General features: G+C 45.4%; 1 protein-coding gene and 1 long non-coding RNA gene across 2 annotated transcripts in view; one reads left to right on the forward strand and one right to left on the reverse strand.

Moving 5' to 3' along the window:
* LOC127607756 (uncharacterized) overlaps positions 1 to 14,082 on the forward strand; it is a 110,095-nt gene extending 96,013 nt beyond the window's left edge. The window contains exon 3 of the long non-coding RNA XR_007964132.1: positions 13,654 to 14,082. This is a non-coding gene — a long non-coding RNA (uncharacterized LOC127607756). The remainder of the gene's footprint in view (positions 1 to 13,653) is intronic.
* ptprt (protein tyrosine phosphatase receptor type T) overlaps positions 1 to 18,842 on the reverse strand; it is a 149,970-nt gene that overhangs the window by 28,369 nt on the left and 102,759 nt on the right. The window contains exons 17-22 of the mRNA XM_052076389.1: positions 16,530 to 16,559; positions 10,508 to 10,662; positions 8,314 to 8,394; positions 7,236 to 7,271; positions 1,393 to 1,485; positions 1,169 to 1,278 (exon numbers count right to left, since the gene is read on the reverse strand). Of these exons, the coding sequence (XP_051932349.1) occupies positions 1,169 to 1,278; positions 1,393 to 1,485; positions 7,236 to 7,271; positions 8,314 to 8,394; positions 10,508 to 10,662; positions 16,530 to 16,559 (505 nt within the window). The remainder of the gene's footprint in view (positions 1 to 1,168; positions 1,279 to 1,392; positions 1,486 to 7,235; positions 7,272 to 8,313; positions 8,395 to 10,507; positions 10,663 to 16,529; positions 16,560 to 18,842) is intronic.

Here is an 18,842-nt window from a genome sequence, read left to right on the forward strand (position 1 = left end):
CATGAATATTTACAACGGCAAACACCAACGCAAGTCAGTCAGAAATGTCAGGAAAAAAAAAAAAAACGTCTCATGAAGCAAACAAGATTTTGCACTTTTTGTAACTGGAAAAGTGCAAAAACCAAAATGTTTGGTTTTGAAATGGTGCCCTGAAGTAACCCCCCCTGCTTGTTATCGGTTGGCCGCTAATCAGTATTTCCTTGTATTGTACACTATCGTTGGATTTTTTTTTTTTTTGGGGGGGGGGGTTGTTCTTTTTGTAAAGTAAATGCCTTTACACCTTAATTTTTTTTTTAATTATATATTCCTGGTTTATGAATGAATGAGGGGCGGCCCGGTAGTCCAGTGGTTAGCGCGTCGGCTTCACAGTGCAGAGGTACCGGGTTCGATTCCAGCTCCGGCCTCCCTGTGTGGAGTTTGCATGTTCTCCCCGGGCCTGCGTGGGTTTTCTCCGGGTGCTCCGGTTTCCTCCCACATTCCAAAAACATGCGTGGCAGGCTGATTGAACACTCTAAATTGTCCCTAGGTGTGAGTGTGAGTGCGAATGGTTGTTCGTTTCTGTGTGCCCTGCGATTGGCTGGCAACCGATTCAGGGTGTCCCCCGCCTACTGCCCGAAGACGGCTGGGATGGGCTCCAGCACCCCCCGCGACCCCAGTGAGGATTAAGCGGTTCGGAAAATGGATGGATGGATGGATGAATGAATGAATGAATTCCTGGTTTTCGTACTGTGAGATGCCAGACATCTACTGTATGTGGAAACACTGCTACGGTTGTCTTTTTGAAAGAATTCTTTTTGTTATTTTATTCATCCAACCATTATCGGAGCTGCTTATCCTCACGAGGGTGTTACGGGCAAGCTAAAATTGCTAAGAATATAAACACATTCTTCTCCAGATGACCTTTGGCAGGGTGGCGAGAATACATTTTTTTATTACTTGAAAAGAATGTCTTTGTTCTTGTCATGTAAAAAAAAAAATACGACTGGTATTCTTTTTTTGTATTTCTTCTATACACTTTCTTTTTATCACAATATCAAATTGTGACTTTTATCTGGTTAAAAAAAAAGCGTAACTTGTACTATATTATATCATTGGGGAATTCAAGATTTTTCTTTTTTATTTGGATAAAATAAAAAATGAAAATCTGACTCGGTGTGTCAAAGTTCACCTCGTATTCCTCCTTGAAGCCGTAGCTTTGTCCACATTTCATCTGCGTGATGTGTTGCAGGAGGTCGGCCACGCGGATGGCCGGCTGGAACTGACCCGCCTGGAACTGACCTGAGGATCGGCACGCGGACAAATGTTTTGGGACGCTGGAGTATAGAGTGACTATACTCCAATTTGGGCCCTCATTCCGACAAGCTGCATACGAGTTCGGCGTAGGCCACGTACCGCTTTGGTAGGCGAGCTCCACCGACTCGCGGCCGCCGTATGGGAAGCTTTGCAGCGTCAGGGAGGGCTGGGCGAGCGATGGCTGGCTGCTGTCTGTCAAGCGAGTGAGCAAAGACAAAATGGCGTCAGGGTTAGGCGTGGAAAAAAAAAGTCGCGCATTTCCGGTAACATGAAATTTCAGCGTAGAGTCGGTAGGTCGGATAAAGTTTTTTTTTCAACTTTTTTTTTTTCATCAGAAATTTAAACAAACGAACCATAAAACATAAAAATTGTCTGAGTGCAGGTGGGGAAGGATGCCAAAGTTTGATCATTCACCACCAAACACTCCAAATGCTCTTTCAAACTCACCGTTTAACTGAACGCTGCACTATTGAGCCGCCGCTTTTCAGTGTTGAACTGAATTGTGCAATATCCAGCCACAGTTTTTCACAGTTTGACTTAATGGGGGGCACCATTAGGCCGACGCACCTTGCGGTTGAACATGGCGGCGCATTATTCGACAACAATTTTATCACAGTAAAACTGAACGGCAAACTATTTGGTTGACGCTTCTCACGTTAACACGCTCACTATCAGATACAGAAAGATGCCTGTTGGGCTGCGCCGAGAAAAAAGTTTATCGTGTTCTGTTAATTCAGAATCTGTGAGGGTAATCAGTTGGACATTTGCTCCTTGTTCTGACCCGGTGTGGCGTCATCAGTGTTTGAACGCTCTTTTTTTTTTTTTTTTTTCAAATGATACAAGCGGCCGAAATGAGTTTTCTCCGCAGGGTGTCCGGGCTCTCCCTTAGAGATAAGGTGAGAAGCTCGGTCATCCGGGAGGGGCTCAGAGTCGAGCCGCTTCTCCTTCACATCGAGAGGAGCCAGATGAGGTGGCTTGGGCATCTGATTCGGATGCCTCCTGAACGCCTCCCCGGTGAGGTGTTCCGGGCATGTCCCACCGGGAGGAGACCCCGAGGAAGACCCAGGACACGCTGTAGAGACTATGTCACCCAGCTTGCCTGGGAACGACTCGGGATCCCCCGGGGAGAGCTGGAAGAAGTAGCTAGGGAGAGGGAAGTCTGGGCTTCCCTGCTAAAGCTGTTGCCCCCGCGACCCGGCCCCGGATAAGCGGTAGAAGATGGATGGATGGATGGATGGATGTTCAAATGATTACATAGAGCTCGATTTGGTGCAGGAAGAAGAATTCAGCTCAACTCAACTATTGAGCACTTCAAAGCAACCACCGCAGTATACAAAGTGCTAGCACAGAAAGGGTCATTATTTGTATGCTGCAGCCCAAGTGCGCAACCGACAGACACTATAGTTGTCGTTCAAGTGAAAATACACAAACGACACTCACACACACACACACACACACACACACACACACACACACACACACACACACACAATTTAGAGGGTGTCAAAGTGAGGACCGGCCAAAATGTCCTCACTTCATCAAAATGTCCTCACTCTGTTGGTTAAAAACTCATGCCGGTCCTCACAATGTCATGAGTACAAGAAGACACACACACACACACACACACACACAATTTAAAGGGTGTCAAAGTGAGGACCGGCCAAAATGTCCTCACTTGATCAAAATGTCCTCACTCTGTTGGTTAAAAACTCATGCCGGTCCTCACAATGTCATGAGTACAAGAAGACACACACACACACAATTTAGAGGGTGTCTGAGTGAGGACCGGCCAAAATGTCTCACTTCATCAAAATGTCCTCACTCTGTTGGTTAAAAACTCATGCCGGTCCTCACAATGTCATGAGTACAAGAACACACACACACACACACAGTGGCAGAGAGATGTCTTCATCATTGTCAGTGTTATGGAGCTGCTGCTATGACTCCATTTCATGGCTGGCTTGAGGCACATGTGACCTTGCTAACCGCGCACACACACAGGTGGTTAAAAAATGTATTAATGTGTGTGTGTGTGTGTGTGTGTGTGGCTTATGCCTTCTGTTATGTTTCTTGTCCTTTCGCCGTGTACCGTTTGGCTAACCGTCTCACTCTTCAACTTAATGATACATTATACGGCTGACATCCTGAATGTTTGACTCGGCGGTGCACTATTTGGCAGAATCTTTCCACTGTTTGAAGTCCATGCGCATTATTTGGCAGAGGTTTCTTGCCGTTTAGCATAGCGTTGCAGTTTCTGTCAGGCAGTTCACACAGTTTGCATATTATTTTGCTGAAGCCTCTCACTGTAAAAAAAAAAAGAATAAAGTAGTGCACAACTAAGTTTGTCACTGTTCAATGTAACGGGACAACTATTTCCCATAGGCTGTTTTTACAAATATGTATGACAGAAGCTTCTTGCCGCTTATATCTAATTGGTGTACTATTTTCTAGAGGTTTCTCACTGTTTATCTTAATGGAACACTATTTGACAGAAGAGTCTGACTGCTTACCTAAATGGTGTACTATTTTCCAGAATCTTTTCAGTGTCTATCCAGACAGTGCACTATTTGACAGACACTTCTTACTGTTTATCTTAATGGCACACAATTTGGCACAGTACAAAACGTGTGAATCCTCCCGGGAATACAGAGGAAAAAAGCTTTTCTTGACACTTTTGTAAAAGGATAAGAGAGCATGAAAGAAAAGAAGACGAGAGACGATGGGGAGCGGCGTGAACGCAATGCGTCACATGTAATATCAAATATAAGCTGTGTAAGCAGAGAGTCAAGATGCATCTCCACCGACCGGGCCGCACATAAAGGTTAAAAATGACTCTCTCTCAACCCCACTCTCACCTTCAATTACCCAGCACTGACACATTACAGCCACACAAAATGGCTGCCATTAGCTATAATCACCCTGCATTCAGCTAATGCTATGCTGAATGAGACAGCGGGAGAATAATTGCCCATTCGGGGGTGGTGGTGGGGGCCGGGGGTGGGGTAAATGAAAAAAAAAAAACATTGAACCAGAGCATCTTCCAAAGGGAAAGAGGGCCCCGGTGTTCAGAAAAAAAACAAAACAAAACGCACAATGAACCTTAGTAGTGGAAAGGACACAAGTACAAATACTTTGTTCGTGCAGCAATTTTTTCAGGTCCTACTTTAGTACCTTATTCAGTCATTGATTTTTGAACACATTTACGGCAGTCATTTCAACTTAAAGTGGAATTTAAAACAACCACACAACTTTGCCTTCTGCTAGCTTCATGCTAACGCAAATGCAAAACGCCATCGGCGGGCTAATGAATAGCATTGACAGTCAGAGTGTTTTAACCTTTGATACGACAGATAGTTGAACACAAACAGGGCATTTAGTCGCTGACAGTAGTTGTGAAAATCATAATTATGTCTGGATGACTTCTTATACTGCCTCAAACTGGCTAATTCTCACACACACCGAAAGGACTCGCAATGAATTAATTATGAGGGACAAGCTGATTGATTCTTTACATTTGATTTAGTTTATGTTTATTCCCAGACTGTATGCTGATATAACGTACAATATTCTCAAGTGCCAGTTTGTATTTCACAAAACACATGTGTGTTCATTTTTGGTGTGGCTTTCTATTCCGTTTCAAAGACTAATATCTGTTTCCAAACATTCATTCATTCATCTTCCGTACCGCTTGATCCTCACTAGGGTCGCGGGGGGTGCTGGAGCCCATCCCAGCCGTCTCCGGGCAGTAGGCGGGGGACCCACTGAATCGGTTGCCAGCCAATCGCAGGGCACACAGAAACGAACAACCATTCGCACTCACACTCACACCTAGGGACAATTTAGAGTGTTCAATCAGCCTGCCACGCATGTTTTTGGAATGTGGGAGGAAACCGGAGCACCCGGAGAAAACCCACGCATGCCCGGGGAGAACATGCAAACTCCTCACAGGGAGGCTGGAGCTGGAATCGAACCCGGTACCTCTGCACTGTGAAGCCGACGTGCTAACCACCGGACTACCGGGCCGCCCTGTTTCCAAACATTGTGACTAAATTTTAAAAAGTTGCCAGAAAAAGAAACGGTCCCCTGAAGAATCTTCTTAAGTACGGTTAGCAGACTTACTTTGCACCATGTCTACTTTTGCCACGTCTTGTTCTTTTCTGGAGTTTAGGAAAAGGAGCGACGGGTTGTCCTTGTGGCAACACAAAAGGCTGAAGAGGACTCCGAACGAGGAAGACGCGGCGAAGGAAATTGATTGCGAGAGCCAGACGTGTTTGCACATAAAAGACACGACATCGTGCCGGCCTTCATCCTGATCCTTGGGATTTGCATGGCATCAGCGTTAACTCCCCCCCCCCCCCGCGCCCCAAACCCTGGCGCGCGCGTCCCGCTTGCCGCCGCGGGAAACATCGAGGATTCGCGCCACTGCATTGTTGTGCGGCCAATCGGGCTGAGACAAAACACCTGAGCCGAGCACAAAGACGGGCAGCAGCAACACAATATACCGACGAATATACACACACACCACACACACACACACTATCAACCACAAAACATAACACATTCACACAGAAGCTACATCCACTTCCAGCACACTCACAAACACAACACAAAATGCACAAACGACAAGATGTACTATACAATTTACTCACACCGAAAAACACACACACACACTCTCACACCTACGCCCCCCAACTCCCCCCTTGAATCCCAGCACGCTTGGCATGGCTCCTCCGTGCCACATATGACCTACTAAAATGCCTGTGTCTTTCTCTTCTCGCAGATCATTTGCAATAAGCCACTGAAATTTGCCTAAAATGGGTCAAAAGAAAATCTTTTCAAACACTCGTTTGGAGACTCACTCAATAATATTGCGCTTAATTAAAAAAAATAATAAAACAGACCGGCGGCCCGGTAGTCCAGTGGTTAGCACGTGGGCTTCACAGTGCAGAGGTACCGGGTTCGATTCCAGCTCCGGCCTCCCTGTGTGGAGTTTGCATGTTCTCCCCGGGCCTGCGTGGGTTTTCTCCGGGTGCTCCGGTTTCCTCCCACATTCCAAAAATATGCATGGGAGGCTGATTGAACACTCTAAATTGTCCCGAGGTGTGAGTGTGAGTGCGAATGGTTGTTCGTTTCTGTGTGCCCTGCGATTGGCTGGCAACCGATTCAGGGTGTTCCCCCGCCTACTGCCCGAAGACAGCTGGGATAGGCTCCAGCACCCCCCGCGACCCTAGTGGGGATGAAGCGGCTCGGAAGATAAATGAATGAATGAATAAAACAGACCCATGAATGACATAAGGCGAATGATGAGCACGTACGCCGTGAGAGTTTGCATCATTGAACAGCCACTGTGCTGTCACCCGCCTCGGCCACTTCTGGGCAGGATAAGACAGACGGATATACCATAGGTGGACATTTCAGCTCCTCGCAGAGGATAAAGAAGATGAGCGCGGCAACAGTAGTGTTACAATGAATGTCTAAAGTGTGTCGGTTCTCCCTTGGCGTTCAAATTTTTGTTGGTGAAAGCATTCGCATTATTATTAAGCTAGTGGAGTCTGGGCTAACACACAAGGTGCAATTGTTTTTCCGTTCTTTTTAGTTGGACAGTAACCGTGAAGTGGGTTGAGTTGCGCTTACTTCCACCGTGCAGTGCTCGTATCTGAAGTTTGCACTTCCAAGTAAAGATGATAAAAATAAATACATGAAAACAAACATAAGAAACAAATCAATTAAAAAAAATCTCTCGAAATAACTCTCAAAGGTTTGATCACTTGTATCTGGACTCTGAATTTAGTCGATTGAAATTTAGTAGTAATTGGACAAAATCTTTGAAGGACCCCTGCAAGTGGGCCCAATTCACAAAGGTACATCACTGGTTGAACAATTGTGGAAACACACACACACAGATGAAGAAAATGCTAATGCTAAGGTGACTTTTGTCTTACCCAGAGACGCGGTGGCAGGTACAGGTTCTTTAGACACTGTGGAAGACAACAACACAATAATCAATAACCAAAACGACTACTTCACCGTTGCCACGACAACCGAGGCACAACCATGATCACATAACATTTTTGCTCGAGTAATGTTTCGTAAGAATAGATCGAATGAATTATTTACCACTGCTTAGTATCAGCCTGATGTGCTAAATTGACATTACAGTTAACGGATATCACCAAAAAAAAAAAATAAGAAGAATAACTAAAATGAAATAAAAAGTTGAAGGAGCTGTGAAGTCATGCTGGTGGAATCCAAGTTTTGGATCTCGTGAAAACGTTTTAATCTCTAGTTTGCAAGGTTAGTAGTCATTTCCCCTGGTGGAGTGTTCAGAAATTACAATACTGACAATTCCACAAAATAAGTAACAATATCAAATTAAAGAATATTTTAAAAAAAATACATCCTTTCATCTTCATTCATCCTCACTGGAGACACAGGTGTGCTGGAGCCTATATTCATTTCAATTATTTTTTTTATATCGTATACTTGCAAATAATTAAAATAAATTGTTTCACTTAAGGGCGGCTCGGTATGTCCAGTGGTTAGCACGTCGACTTCACAGTGCAGAGGTACTGGGTTCGATTCCAGCTCCGGCCTCCCTGTGTGGAGTTTGCATGTTCTCCCCGGGCCTGCGTGGGTTTTCTCCGGGTGCTCCGGTTTCCTCCCACATTCCAAAAACATGCATGGCAGGCTGATTGAACACTCTAAATTGTCCCTAGGTGTGAGTGTGAGTGCGAATGGTTGTTCGTTTCTGTGTGCCCTGCGATTGGCTGGCAACCGATTCAGGGTGTCCCCCGCCTACTGCCCGGAGACAGCTGGGAAGATGAATGAATGAATGAATGTTTCACTTAAATGTTTTTTCAAAACATGTGAAAAGGCCTGATAGATGATCCAGATAGGACCCCATCATCCAATTTTCCACCGACAATATCTCAACATGGAGGAAAACCACTTTTTCTACTGTGAAAAATGTGTGTGTGTGTGCGTGTGTGTATGTGTGTGTGCGTAAGAGTGCGTGTATACCTGAGTAGTAGGAATTGAGCAGGGATTTGCTCTGCAGCGTCTTGCTTCCCTGCATGGAGAAAGAGCAGGAAGAGGGGGAGGCTGAAGGGGAGGGGGAAAAAAAAGTAGGATGAGGAAGGGGAGGTGAAGAGCAGGCGAGATGGAAAACAGCAGCAGCAGCAGCGGGAAGCAAGATGAGGAAGCAGGAGGACACAGAAAGAGGGAAGAAAAAAAGAGAAACGGCGTAAAGTAAACCTCATAGGAGAAACATCACAGAACGCCTTGAAAGGGGGGGGGGGGAGAGCGAGATCAATCGTCCGTATTCAAAACAAGCAGCAAGAACGCGCCAACGCTAATGGCGACAAATATTGAATTTCTAAAAGAAAACATGCAGAGAGCCCTAAAACACGCCACACTTTGATTTCAAGCGCAAAGTGACGGTGACTGCGCAAAAACGGCAACAACGCTTTGATCCATTCTTCTCACAAGTTATTTCGCTAAAGCTAACCACAAACCTCTCGTGTTCCTTTGGCCTGAAAATGCAAAGGAAGGAGACATGATTGCATGAAGACACAACTAAGACTTGTCTCAACTCAACACAACTCGGCAATGACCACAGCTGCATACAAAGAGCTGTCCACAAAGTGAAACTCCGGCGTAAAAACAAAGACAGATAAACCCATAAACTCGTGACATAAAAACAGAAAACACCATAAAATGAATGATAAAAGAATGCAGAGCATCATGCTGAGGCGAAAGCCGAGGAATAAAAATGTGCTCTAAGATCGAGTTTTAAAAATAGACAGGGAGGTTTTGCCTAACGTCGTGCACACTTTATCAATTCGAGGCCGCAGACGGAAAAAATGGAAGGATGCAAGGGTCGCTTTGTAATTCTTTGACTTTAATTGATTAAACACACTGAATGAAATCAAGCGATTCCATATTGTTCATATTTTCGAAATCATTTTAACAGAACTGCTTTCTGTGGAAAGTCATTCGGCAAAGATCTTTAGAATTTCACGTTTGAGATTGTTGGCTTGAGATAAAACACCGGGTGAAATCTACAAGCATCCCCGGGACCAAGCGCCACATCTGCTGTTTTCTTTTCTTTGAAGTACGAGATTTAGTTTCGTGCCATGCCGGCTTTGATTTCCTCCCGACAATACAAAAGTCCTCTTAACGAGAAAGCGTCTTTTTTGCTCAGCGGGACATAGATCTGACTGCCATCCACATGAAAGGAAATAAGAAGCCTTCTTAAGTAAAACCAAGGACAGCAAATGCAACAAAAAAAAAAAACAGAGGCCTCAAGATTGAACCCTGTGGAACACCACATGACAATGGGGCAACGTGAGACTCAGAGCAACCAAGGCTGACACAAAAAGTCCTGCCTGCCAAGTAGTATCCAAACCATTCCACAACACTACCACAAATGCCCAGCTGGTGCTGCAAATGAGGTAACAGAAGACTGTGGAGCGGCGATTCAGAAATCTCGCCAAATTCCCGATAGCCACCGCGCCCCTGCACACAACTCCATGAGTAAGCCACGTTTCTATATTAACAAAAGTGACACAGGTGCGAGGATGTGTTTTACAAGTGCAGCATGTGGTGCCGACAAAGTACCATTTTTTTTTCCTTTTTACTTTCTTCTCTGCTAACCTTGGCTTTCAATGGCTAAGCACTCACAAAAGGCCAGCGTGACATTTTCAAGAGAAAAATGCCCTCCTATATGCTTCCGTCTAATTATGGAGGACACACGCACGCGCGCACACACACACACACACACACGCTCGCGCGCACAGTGCACAATCATCACAGCAGAGAGAAATCTAAAAGCTTAGATGGATGATTTTGACTTTTAGTCATGGTGAAGAGCCACAGAAACTACCAGGAAACTTCCACTAAGTGAAAAGTAGAGAAAAATGGAGTTTGGAGAACGGTATTGGGGCAAAACTCCATGACACATCCAGACAATTGTTTTGGGACGCACCTTGATTTAAAAAGTTAATAACCACAACAGGAAGGACCAAGGACAGAATCCTGGGGGACTCCACCGACATGTTGAGACCACGTGTTGCAATACTCTTATCCAAACAGACAACTCCGAAACTCCTTGTCACCATGATAGTGAAGGAGACAAATTACCAGGATGAAGGATTCGAGCATAGACCGGGATTTCGACAGTCCCTCGGATCCATTAGAGCGTGTATGAACTTACTGAATCCGTTGAGGTCCTGGCTGGAGGTGGAGAAAGGGTCGTCCTTGTGCAGCGTGCTGACTTTGGTGGTGCTCTTGTCGGCCGTGTTGACCGGCCCCATCTCCCTCTGCTGAGTGGAGCTACTCACCGTCTCCTTGTGCTTCTTGGCCAACTTCCTGTCGGTATGAACCACACAACGGAGGAATGAGACCGCGCTGCTGACAACACGTGAAAACACATAATCCTGGATCCAAATCTGGGTTATGCACCTCGGTCTCAAATGGCAGAGCAGAGAAAGGAGGGTTGATGGGAACAAAAAGGAAGTCAAGACGATGGAGAGAGAAAAGAGGAATCGCTACACAACATGCCCGTAGCCTAGAGCTCTGTTGACAACTCGCAGTCAAAGCTTCTTCACGAGTGGACAATTGCTTGCCGGCCGACCACACGCTGACCCCAAGAAATGAGACTGAACAACAACGTGCATGCAGCGGTTCACCGATAGAAATGAGGCCAAATTTAGCAGTTCACGAGTGTCTACAATGTGTCAGACCGTGGTCCGGATACGGACAAAGTCAAGGTCTCGAGTGGACCCATGATCGATTGCCGTAAAATAAACAACATATGTGCTTCGACATGTTGCATGCACAGTCTGTATGTGCAGACATATTTGGTACAAGGGAAGCACCTGTTGTGATCATGTGACCATAATGACCCAATCAGAGATTTGTAGGACTGGTGAGACTATGGCTTGTTCAAAAGTTAAATTGTTCAAAAATGTGGCAGTACACCAGAAGAAGAGGAAGACACTGATGCCAAGAGATGTGTCTTACAAATAGTGAATTGCTTAGAGCGGAACATTGTAAGAACTCAGTACCCACAGGATGCAGCAAATCGTGTCCTGAAATTAGACAGTTCACAACTAGAAGTTGTAGAAACTTGGCAGACAGAAGATGAAGACATTGACTCCGTGAAGGGGACCGTAGGGTAGCAGATCTTTCTGAAAAGTCAGTGGGCCCGTTTAAGACCCATGCGGTCCCCAAAGCACAAAGGCAACCCTGGGTGCCTGTACAATCAATTAACATTAGCAGATTGCCTCGAAAAGTAACACCCCACTTCATAAAGGCTGGATGCATGTTTCAGATTTCTCCATAAAGCAGATCTTAAATGAAGTAGAAGTATGCTAAAATTTGCAGGCTCACAAGTTCAAGTGGGAAGTTCGAGCGGGAGATCGACAGGCGGATCGGTGCAGCGTCTGCTGTGATGCGGACGTTGTATCGGTCAGTCGTGGTGAAGAAGGAGTTGAGCCAAAGGGCGAAGCTCTCAATTTACCGGTCCATCTACGTCCCAACCCTCACCTATGGTCACGAGCTATGGGTCGTGACCGAAAGAACGAGATCCCGGATACAAGCGGCTGAAATGAGTTTTCTCCGCAGGGTGTCCGGGCTCTCCCTTAGAGATAAGGTGAGAAGCTCAGTCATCCGGGAGGGGCTCAGAGTCGAGCCGCTTCTCCTCCACATCGAGAGGAGCCAGATGAGGTGGCTTGGGCATCTGATTCGGATGCCTCCTGAGCGCCTCCCCGGTGAGGTGTTCCGGTCATGTCCCACCGGGAGGAGACCCCGAGGAAGACCCAGAACACGCTGGAGAGACTATGTCACCCAGCTTGCCTGGGAACGACTCGGGATCCCCCGGGGAGAGCTGGAAGAAGTAGCTAGGGAGAGGGAAGTCTGGGCTTCCCTGCTAAAGGTGTTGCCCCCAACACCCGGCCCCGGATAAGCGGTAGATGATGGATGGATGGATGGATGGCAAGTTCAAGTTGTCTGGAAACTTAACGGATAAAAGACAACAGGTTTTATAAAATGGTGGCTGTAGGCAGATCACAAGTCCAAGTGTCCGGTCCGCGAAGGCAAGTGTCTGGAAAAGCGAGGTGGACCCAGCCTAGTGGCCAGAGGGTTCTCGACCACAGTTGTGCGTTCTCGGCAAGGCAAAAGGAGCAACGGTCTCCGCTATCCCGGCTCATATTCATCCCGTTAATGGACTCGTTTCAATGACAAATTCCCCGCATATTGTAAGTGGCAATGAGTGCGCCCTAATCCCTCTCGAATGAATATCACGCACGCGGCAGTTCATTAAGCGGCGAGGTGAGGCGAGTGGGCGCCAACCGCTCTGGGAATCATGGACTACTTTGTGCCCCCGGAGCATTAATTGCTGCCGTTTGATGCGTCGATAATGAGCGACGCGTGAATGTTTTTTAGGAGGCGATGAGGCGAGCGCCGCGCCCTCCTTCCTCCCCGGTAGGCGCCGTTGTCTGGGAGCCGGATGAGATGAAGCGAGGCCACTTTGGGTAGTCGGGGACGAAAGAGTGAAAACACGTCTTTTAATTGGCACTCGTTTGCTACATTAGCTGTCCTGAAGGGTTCGTTTAGCTAACGAGCTCCGGGTTCAAATCGTCCCAACTTCTCTTTTGGGTTTTTTGGGGGGGTCTGGGGGGGAGGATTGATGATGAAGCCATTTTATTTTCTGAAAGCTCAAGATAGAGAGCGTGTTTTTGGTGCCAAGGTGTTGTCAGATAGTGGTAAAGCAATACTTTTGTCTAAATAAAGCCCTTCAACCAGTGTTGACTTAAAATGACTAACAAAAAATTACGATTTACCGTGTCTTTTTTCCATGGCTGCCTGAGACTTTTTTGTGGCTCTGCTCACAATTAGCATATGTGATGGTAAGTCAAAGCGATCCTTCCAACGAACCCTGAACACAGCCAGGCGGACAGGAAAATTTTTGTATCGTCTTTTCAGGCATTGCTTTTTTGTGGGTCTATTCATGATCAATGTGACTACCAAATTTTATGTTGCTAAGTCTGGCTTCAGGGGCAGAATCTTTAAAAGGTTCCAGCGGGCCTAAAAAATAACCAGGTCGACAAACAAAGCCTCACGGTAATCCCTCAAAAATCTTGTCAGTCAAAATCAATACTGTTCTCGCTTAAGAAACAAAGATCAGAAAGTCTTTGGGGAGGCAGTGGATGAAATCTTCCTTAATCCCGTCACTTTGACATTTCTCGCTCGTTGATTGCAATCTCGATGCTTCTACACATTGGACTATATTATGGAGTCATCCCGTGGAACGTGCCACGGATTTGCCGCCACGCATTGTTTGGTTTTGTTGTCTTGCAGAGTGACAGGCTCGTGACAGTGGGGATCTCCAAAGGTGGCGTATCAAGGCGGGAGCCACATGAAAATATACGTAAGCCAAGATCCCGACTTTGGAGGAGGCTTGAGGGGCGGCTGGAGGCCAAACCCAAACAAACTTTCATGTTGCCGTGACAGGATGGCAGACAGACAGCTTGGGGAAGACGGCAGGACGTCAACATGTCTGCCAGTGGGTGGAAAATGTTGATTCATAAGGGGAACACCCCCCGCCCCCAAAAAAAAAACTATTCTGATTCATTCGATTGGACAAAAGTATTTGGACATACTGAGGAAGTCAAATGTGAAATTGTTCCTTCCCACTTTTCAAGTCAAATCTATCAATGTTTTGTGTCACCTGGACCATTTTTAGCACTATTTTTTATGAAAATAGAGCAATCATGGCAAAATATTTAACCTTTAGGCAAAAAGTAGTATTCTGTATATATGCTACTTTTTATACTTTTTTAAAAAAATGACAATCAACCCAAGAAAATACAACAGAATTATTTTAAAAAGCAAACTCATGAACTAGGCCTGCTCAAAAAAAAAAAAATGATGGCACCCCTAAAAAAAGATAATCATTTGACTACAGGCACACATATAGCCAAGGCGTGTCCTCTTATTAAGCATCACATCAGTCAGTCGGTTGGTCTACGCCACGGGTGACAATGACTTGCTGCGCTCGTTGTTGACATGGCGCGTACCAACACTAAACACGGCACAGAAGATGTCAAGGAGAGTTGTTTTGATGTTCCCGTGATCCCAGTTGCACAGTTTGAGCAATTTGAGATCTGCGGCACTGGTGCCAACCTCCCTGGACATAGCCGCGGGAGGAAAAAATGGACAAATTGAAGAGACAGAAAATACAGACGGTAGCAAAAGAGCCCAAAACCACCTCCAAATAAATGAAAGGTGAACTCCAAGGTCAGGTTGCGTCGGTGTCTTATCACACCATTGTCACTTTGTGTTTGTTGTTACGTCGTGTGGACTTGATGTGGACCTTTTTTCAGCATTTTTTGGCCACGACATTCATCAAGGAGGAGACTCTGTGCTTGGTGGTTGCGCCTTCTCGGCAGCATGGGTATACCAGCACTGTTTTTGACTGCAGGAATGTCGGCGCCATTTGACTGTCGTTGCTGGACAGTCCCGGGGCGCTTGTGTCTTGCGCCTGTAATGGGCAGCATTTTTCACAGCCCCGCTTTGTTCAGCGGAGAGATCGGTGCTGTTGAACGGTCTGCGGCTGGATGGATGGAGGTCTTGAGGAGCCGACGATGAGAAGAAAGGAGCGTTGGCGCGGAGTGCCGATGCGGATTTGGAGCTGGGAGTCGCGGCTTGGAGTTTGAAGCGGATTATGTGGGACAGGAGAAGTGAACTAATCTCTTTTCGTCAATGGATGCTCCAGCTTTGTGTTTGCTTTCAAAACTTAGCTTGTAGCAGACGTGTGCACATTTTCAGCATGACGTGTCTGATCCACTGGAGAAAGGACACTTTGATCCTCTCCTCTTTCATCTAGAACTGCTTCAGACAACAAAGTGTATGCAGAAAATCGGTGAAGATTGAACGACTGTCTGTGTCCTATGTGTTGTCTTGTGTTATTTTTGTTATTTTGACTTCAAAATGGCGCCGCGAGAGTGGCTGCCTTTCCAGCAGCTCCTATATTTTGTTGTTCTACTTCTTACTTTCATACCTTTGCTGCTGTGAATTGGGAATTTCTCCATTGTGAGACTAATAAAGGTTTTTCTTCTTCTTCTTCTTCTTTCTTTTGTTCTGGGGCTGCTTTGCTCCATCTAGCACAGGATGTCTTGAATGTGCTTGTGTGCTTAAGCGATTCTAGCGAGAAAAATGCTGTCTGGTGTCAGATAGCTTGGCCTCAGTCGCGGGTCTTGCAACAGGGTAATGAGTCAAAAGATACAATAATGGAATTCTGAAGTGGCCTTCTATGAGCCCTGACCTAAACCCGAGGGAACATCCGTGGAATTGGAGGCAAACCGTGCCGTCTGGAGAAAGAGGCCTACAAAGCTTAGGCAACGTGGAACAAAAATCCACAGTTGAATGTGCCAAAATTTGGTTTGTCACGATTGCCTCAAAAGGGGTCGCGCGACAAAGTTTCAAGTGAAGGCTAGCGTCATTTTTGTCTAGGCCTGATTCATTCATTTGGTTCATTTTCATTTTCATTTAGTCTTACTTTTGTCAAATTCATGTTATTCCGTGACCTTTCTGGGCTTTTCTTTCGCTACCAACAATTTGGTCCTAGATACAGAGTAGATACTGATATAGACACGTACAATATACACTATATATATATTCATTCATTCATTCATTCATTCATTCATTCATTCATTCATTCATTCATTCAGAATGCCCGGTAGTCCAGTGGTTAGCACAGTGGCTAACACAGTGCAGAGGTACCGGGTTTGATTCCAGCTCCGGCCTCCCTGTGTGGAGTTTGCATGTTCTCCCCGGGTCTGCGTGGGTTTTCTCCGGGTGCTCCGGTTTCCTCCCACATTCCAAAAACATGCGTGGCAGGCTGATTGAACACTCTAAATTGTCCCTGGGTGTGAGTGTGAGTGCGAATGGTTGTTCGTCTCTGTGTGCCCTGTGATTGGCTGGCAACCGATTCAGGGTGTCCCCCGCCTACTGCCCGGAGACGGCTGGGATGGGCTCCAGCACCCCCCGCGACCCTGGTGAGGATCAAGCGGTTAGGAAGATGAATGAATGAATGTATGAATATTTATTTATTGTGGCAAGCGCTATCTGTTGGAAGAGTATGGGACACACACAGCGTTCTGTGTATTTTTGGTGTTTGGCGACGTGTACGCGGAGGAGGAATGAGCATGTCGGGTCATGATGCGTTTACTTACAGGTAATAAGAGTAGGAATAAGCATGTCTTCTGAAGCGTGGTGAAGGTGAAGGCCCGTGATGAGCAAAGAAGAAGGAAGACAAGCGACAACCCAGGAGAAGGACAAACACAACCAGTCAATTGATTAGTGAATGGCGGGAACGGGCAACCTTTGGCTTTTTTTGGGGGGTTCTTCATGAGCGCTGTTATTATTGGGGTGAGTATTCTTACTTTTATTGGGCATTAAGAGAACTTGTTGTTGAAGTTTTTTTATTTTTGTTTTTATATCCATTATGATCCATTTTGTTGTTTAGATGTATTAAGTGCTGCCCTGGCATTGTTTTTTTTTTTTGGGGGGGGGGTGCCGGGGGGGATTTAAAACTAGCAAACTATTTTGGGCAACTATACTCATTAAAAAATATATTTTATTAAATGTAAAGTAACATATGCTCATGTCATTTGTAAGAGTTAATTTTAATCAGCTTAATTGCAGCTGACATGTTAATTGTATTATAATTAGCATTGTCATATTGTGGCTTGTTTTAATTGATTTTTTTTAATTAATGTTTTGTAAACTAACTCGTTTGGACTCACAGTTGTGATTTCAATGTCATGAAAAGATTTTTTTTTTTTTAAATGCAATTGAGTTCCTATTCAGTATTTCTTGTCTGTGTGTTTCCCTTTCCGCCCCTGCCCTACCCCCAAAAAAATGTTTTCACAGTCAAGAAGATATATGGCCATTAAAAAAAAAAAAAAGCTATTGATGTCGTTTTCCATCACCCGCCGGGAACAAAAGAAAAAAGAAGAAAAGAGCGAGAAGAAAAGAACAAAGAAAGAAGGGAAGATAACAAGCCAATCGAAGTCATGGCGTGACAACATGTCGGGTTCCAGGATCGATACCTGCGTTCCCAAGAGCGGCACGCAAACATGTTACCGCACACGCACGAAGGCAGCCACGTGCGCACACACACACACACACGCAAAAAAAAAAATCAACTAAACTAAACAAAACATTTGGAGTCATGACGCCAACATACAAGTTTGCACTGAAAAAAAAAATCTGTGAGTTGACTAAGTGGTAGAAATGGGTGACATGTTCAAGCACAAAAACAGACGTGTGTGTTTTTTTTTGGGGGGTGGGGCCAGAGACAAATAATTACAGTTCAGAAAAGGCGCTTGTCAAGCGTTGCAATTTGAGGTAGGACTCGCTGCCGTTTCTCGAGTCAAGTTTTATCGAGCTGATTGGCGAGTTTAAAAAAGCGCTGGAGTTGGGGCGAGATTTTCCTCCTTCAAAATAAAACGAGTCTTTCGGTGATCGGCTCACCGTACAAGGTGCTGTTGGTAAAATAACGACAATTCTGCGGAGTTTTGGTGAAGACCTTTTCATTTCGGGTCGGACTTGAAATGATTGGTCAATTGGATTGGAGAAATGAAAAGACATTTTCACACAAAAGCAATTTGATGAGTGATGGCATCGTGATTGGAGGTCGGATTGGAAAAAAAAAAAAAAAAGTTATAAAATCGGCATGTGTTTTGTACAGCCGTTTCATTTGAGGTGTGACCTGCATCAAGCTGAGTAACACGCATTTTCAGACGGCTCTTATTTTTGTACCCGAAACTCCAGACAATAAAAAAAAAAAAAAATTGGAAAAAAAGATATCAATAAGTACCTGTGATTTAAAGCGTGGAGTTACGTTGCTGACAGTTAAAAAAAAAACAAAAAATGTGTCGCTGTAGAAAGTGTAATTGGCAAAATAATGACAGTTGTGCAAGGTACTCATCAAGCGCTTTGATTTTGAGATATGACTTGATGTAATTTGTTCCATCAGGTGATATTGTGCTGATTTTGTGCGGGCCGAGTTTTTTTGTTTGTTTTTGAAGCCCAAAAAGATTTAGGGTGATTGCGTCATCAGACGTTACAGAATAATTACAGTTCTGGACGGTGCTCGCCAAGGCCCTTCTAGATTTCTGTGTCACGCCGTTTGCTTTGTCAACATTTGATTTTTGACTTTGTTACTGGTAAATCTGACTCGAAAAGAGATTTCACAGTCACTCGGCATCTAGAGCCACCAAAAATGTATCCAAAGTTGAAAGTTTGGAGACAATTGGTTGAACCAATGTCCTTGGTGTGACATATTTAAACTTGTCACCTTGTATCCCCTCCCACTCCGACTCCCCAAAAAATAAAAACCAAACTTTGGGAACATCCATCCATCCATCCATCATCTACCGCTTATCCGGGGCCGGGTCGCGGGGGCAACAGCTTTAGCAGGGAAGCCCAGACTTCCCTCTCCCTAGCTACTTCTTCCAACTCTCCCCGGGGGATCCCGAGTC

The sequence above is a fragment of the Hippocampus zosterae genome, chromosome 9 (genome assembly GCF_025434085.1).
Source record: "Hippocampus zosterae strain Florida chromosome 9, ASM2543408v3, whole genome shotgun sequence".
Lineage (NCBI taxonomy): Eukaryota > Metazoa > Chordata > Actinopteri > Syngnathiformes > Syngnathidae > Hippocampus > Hippocampus zosterae.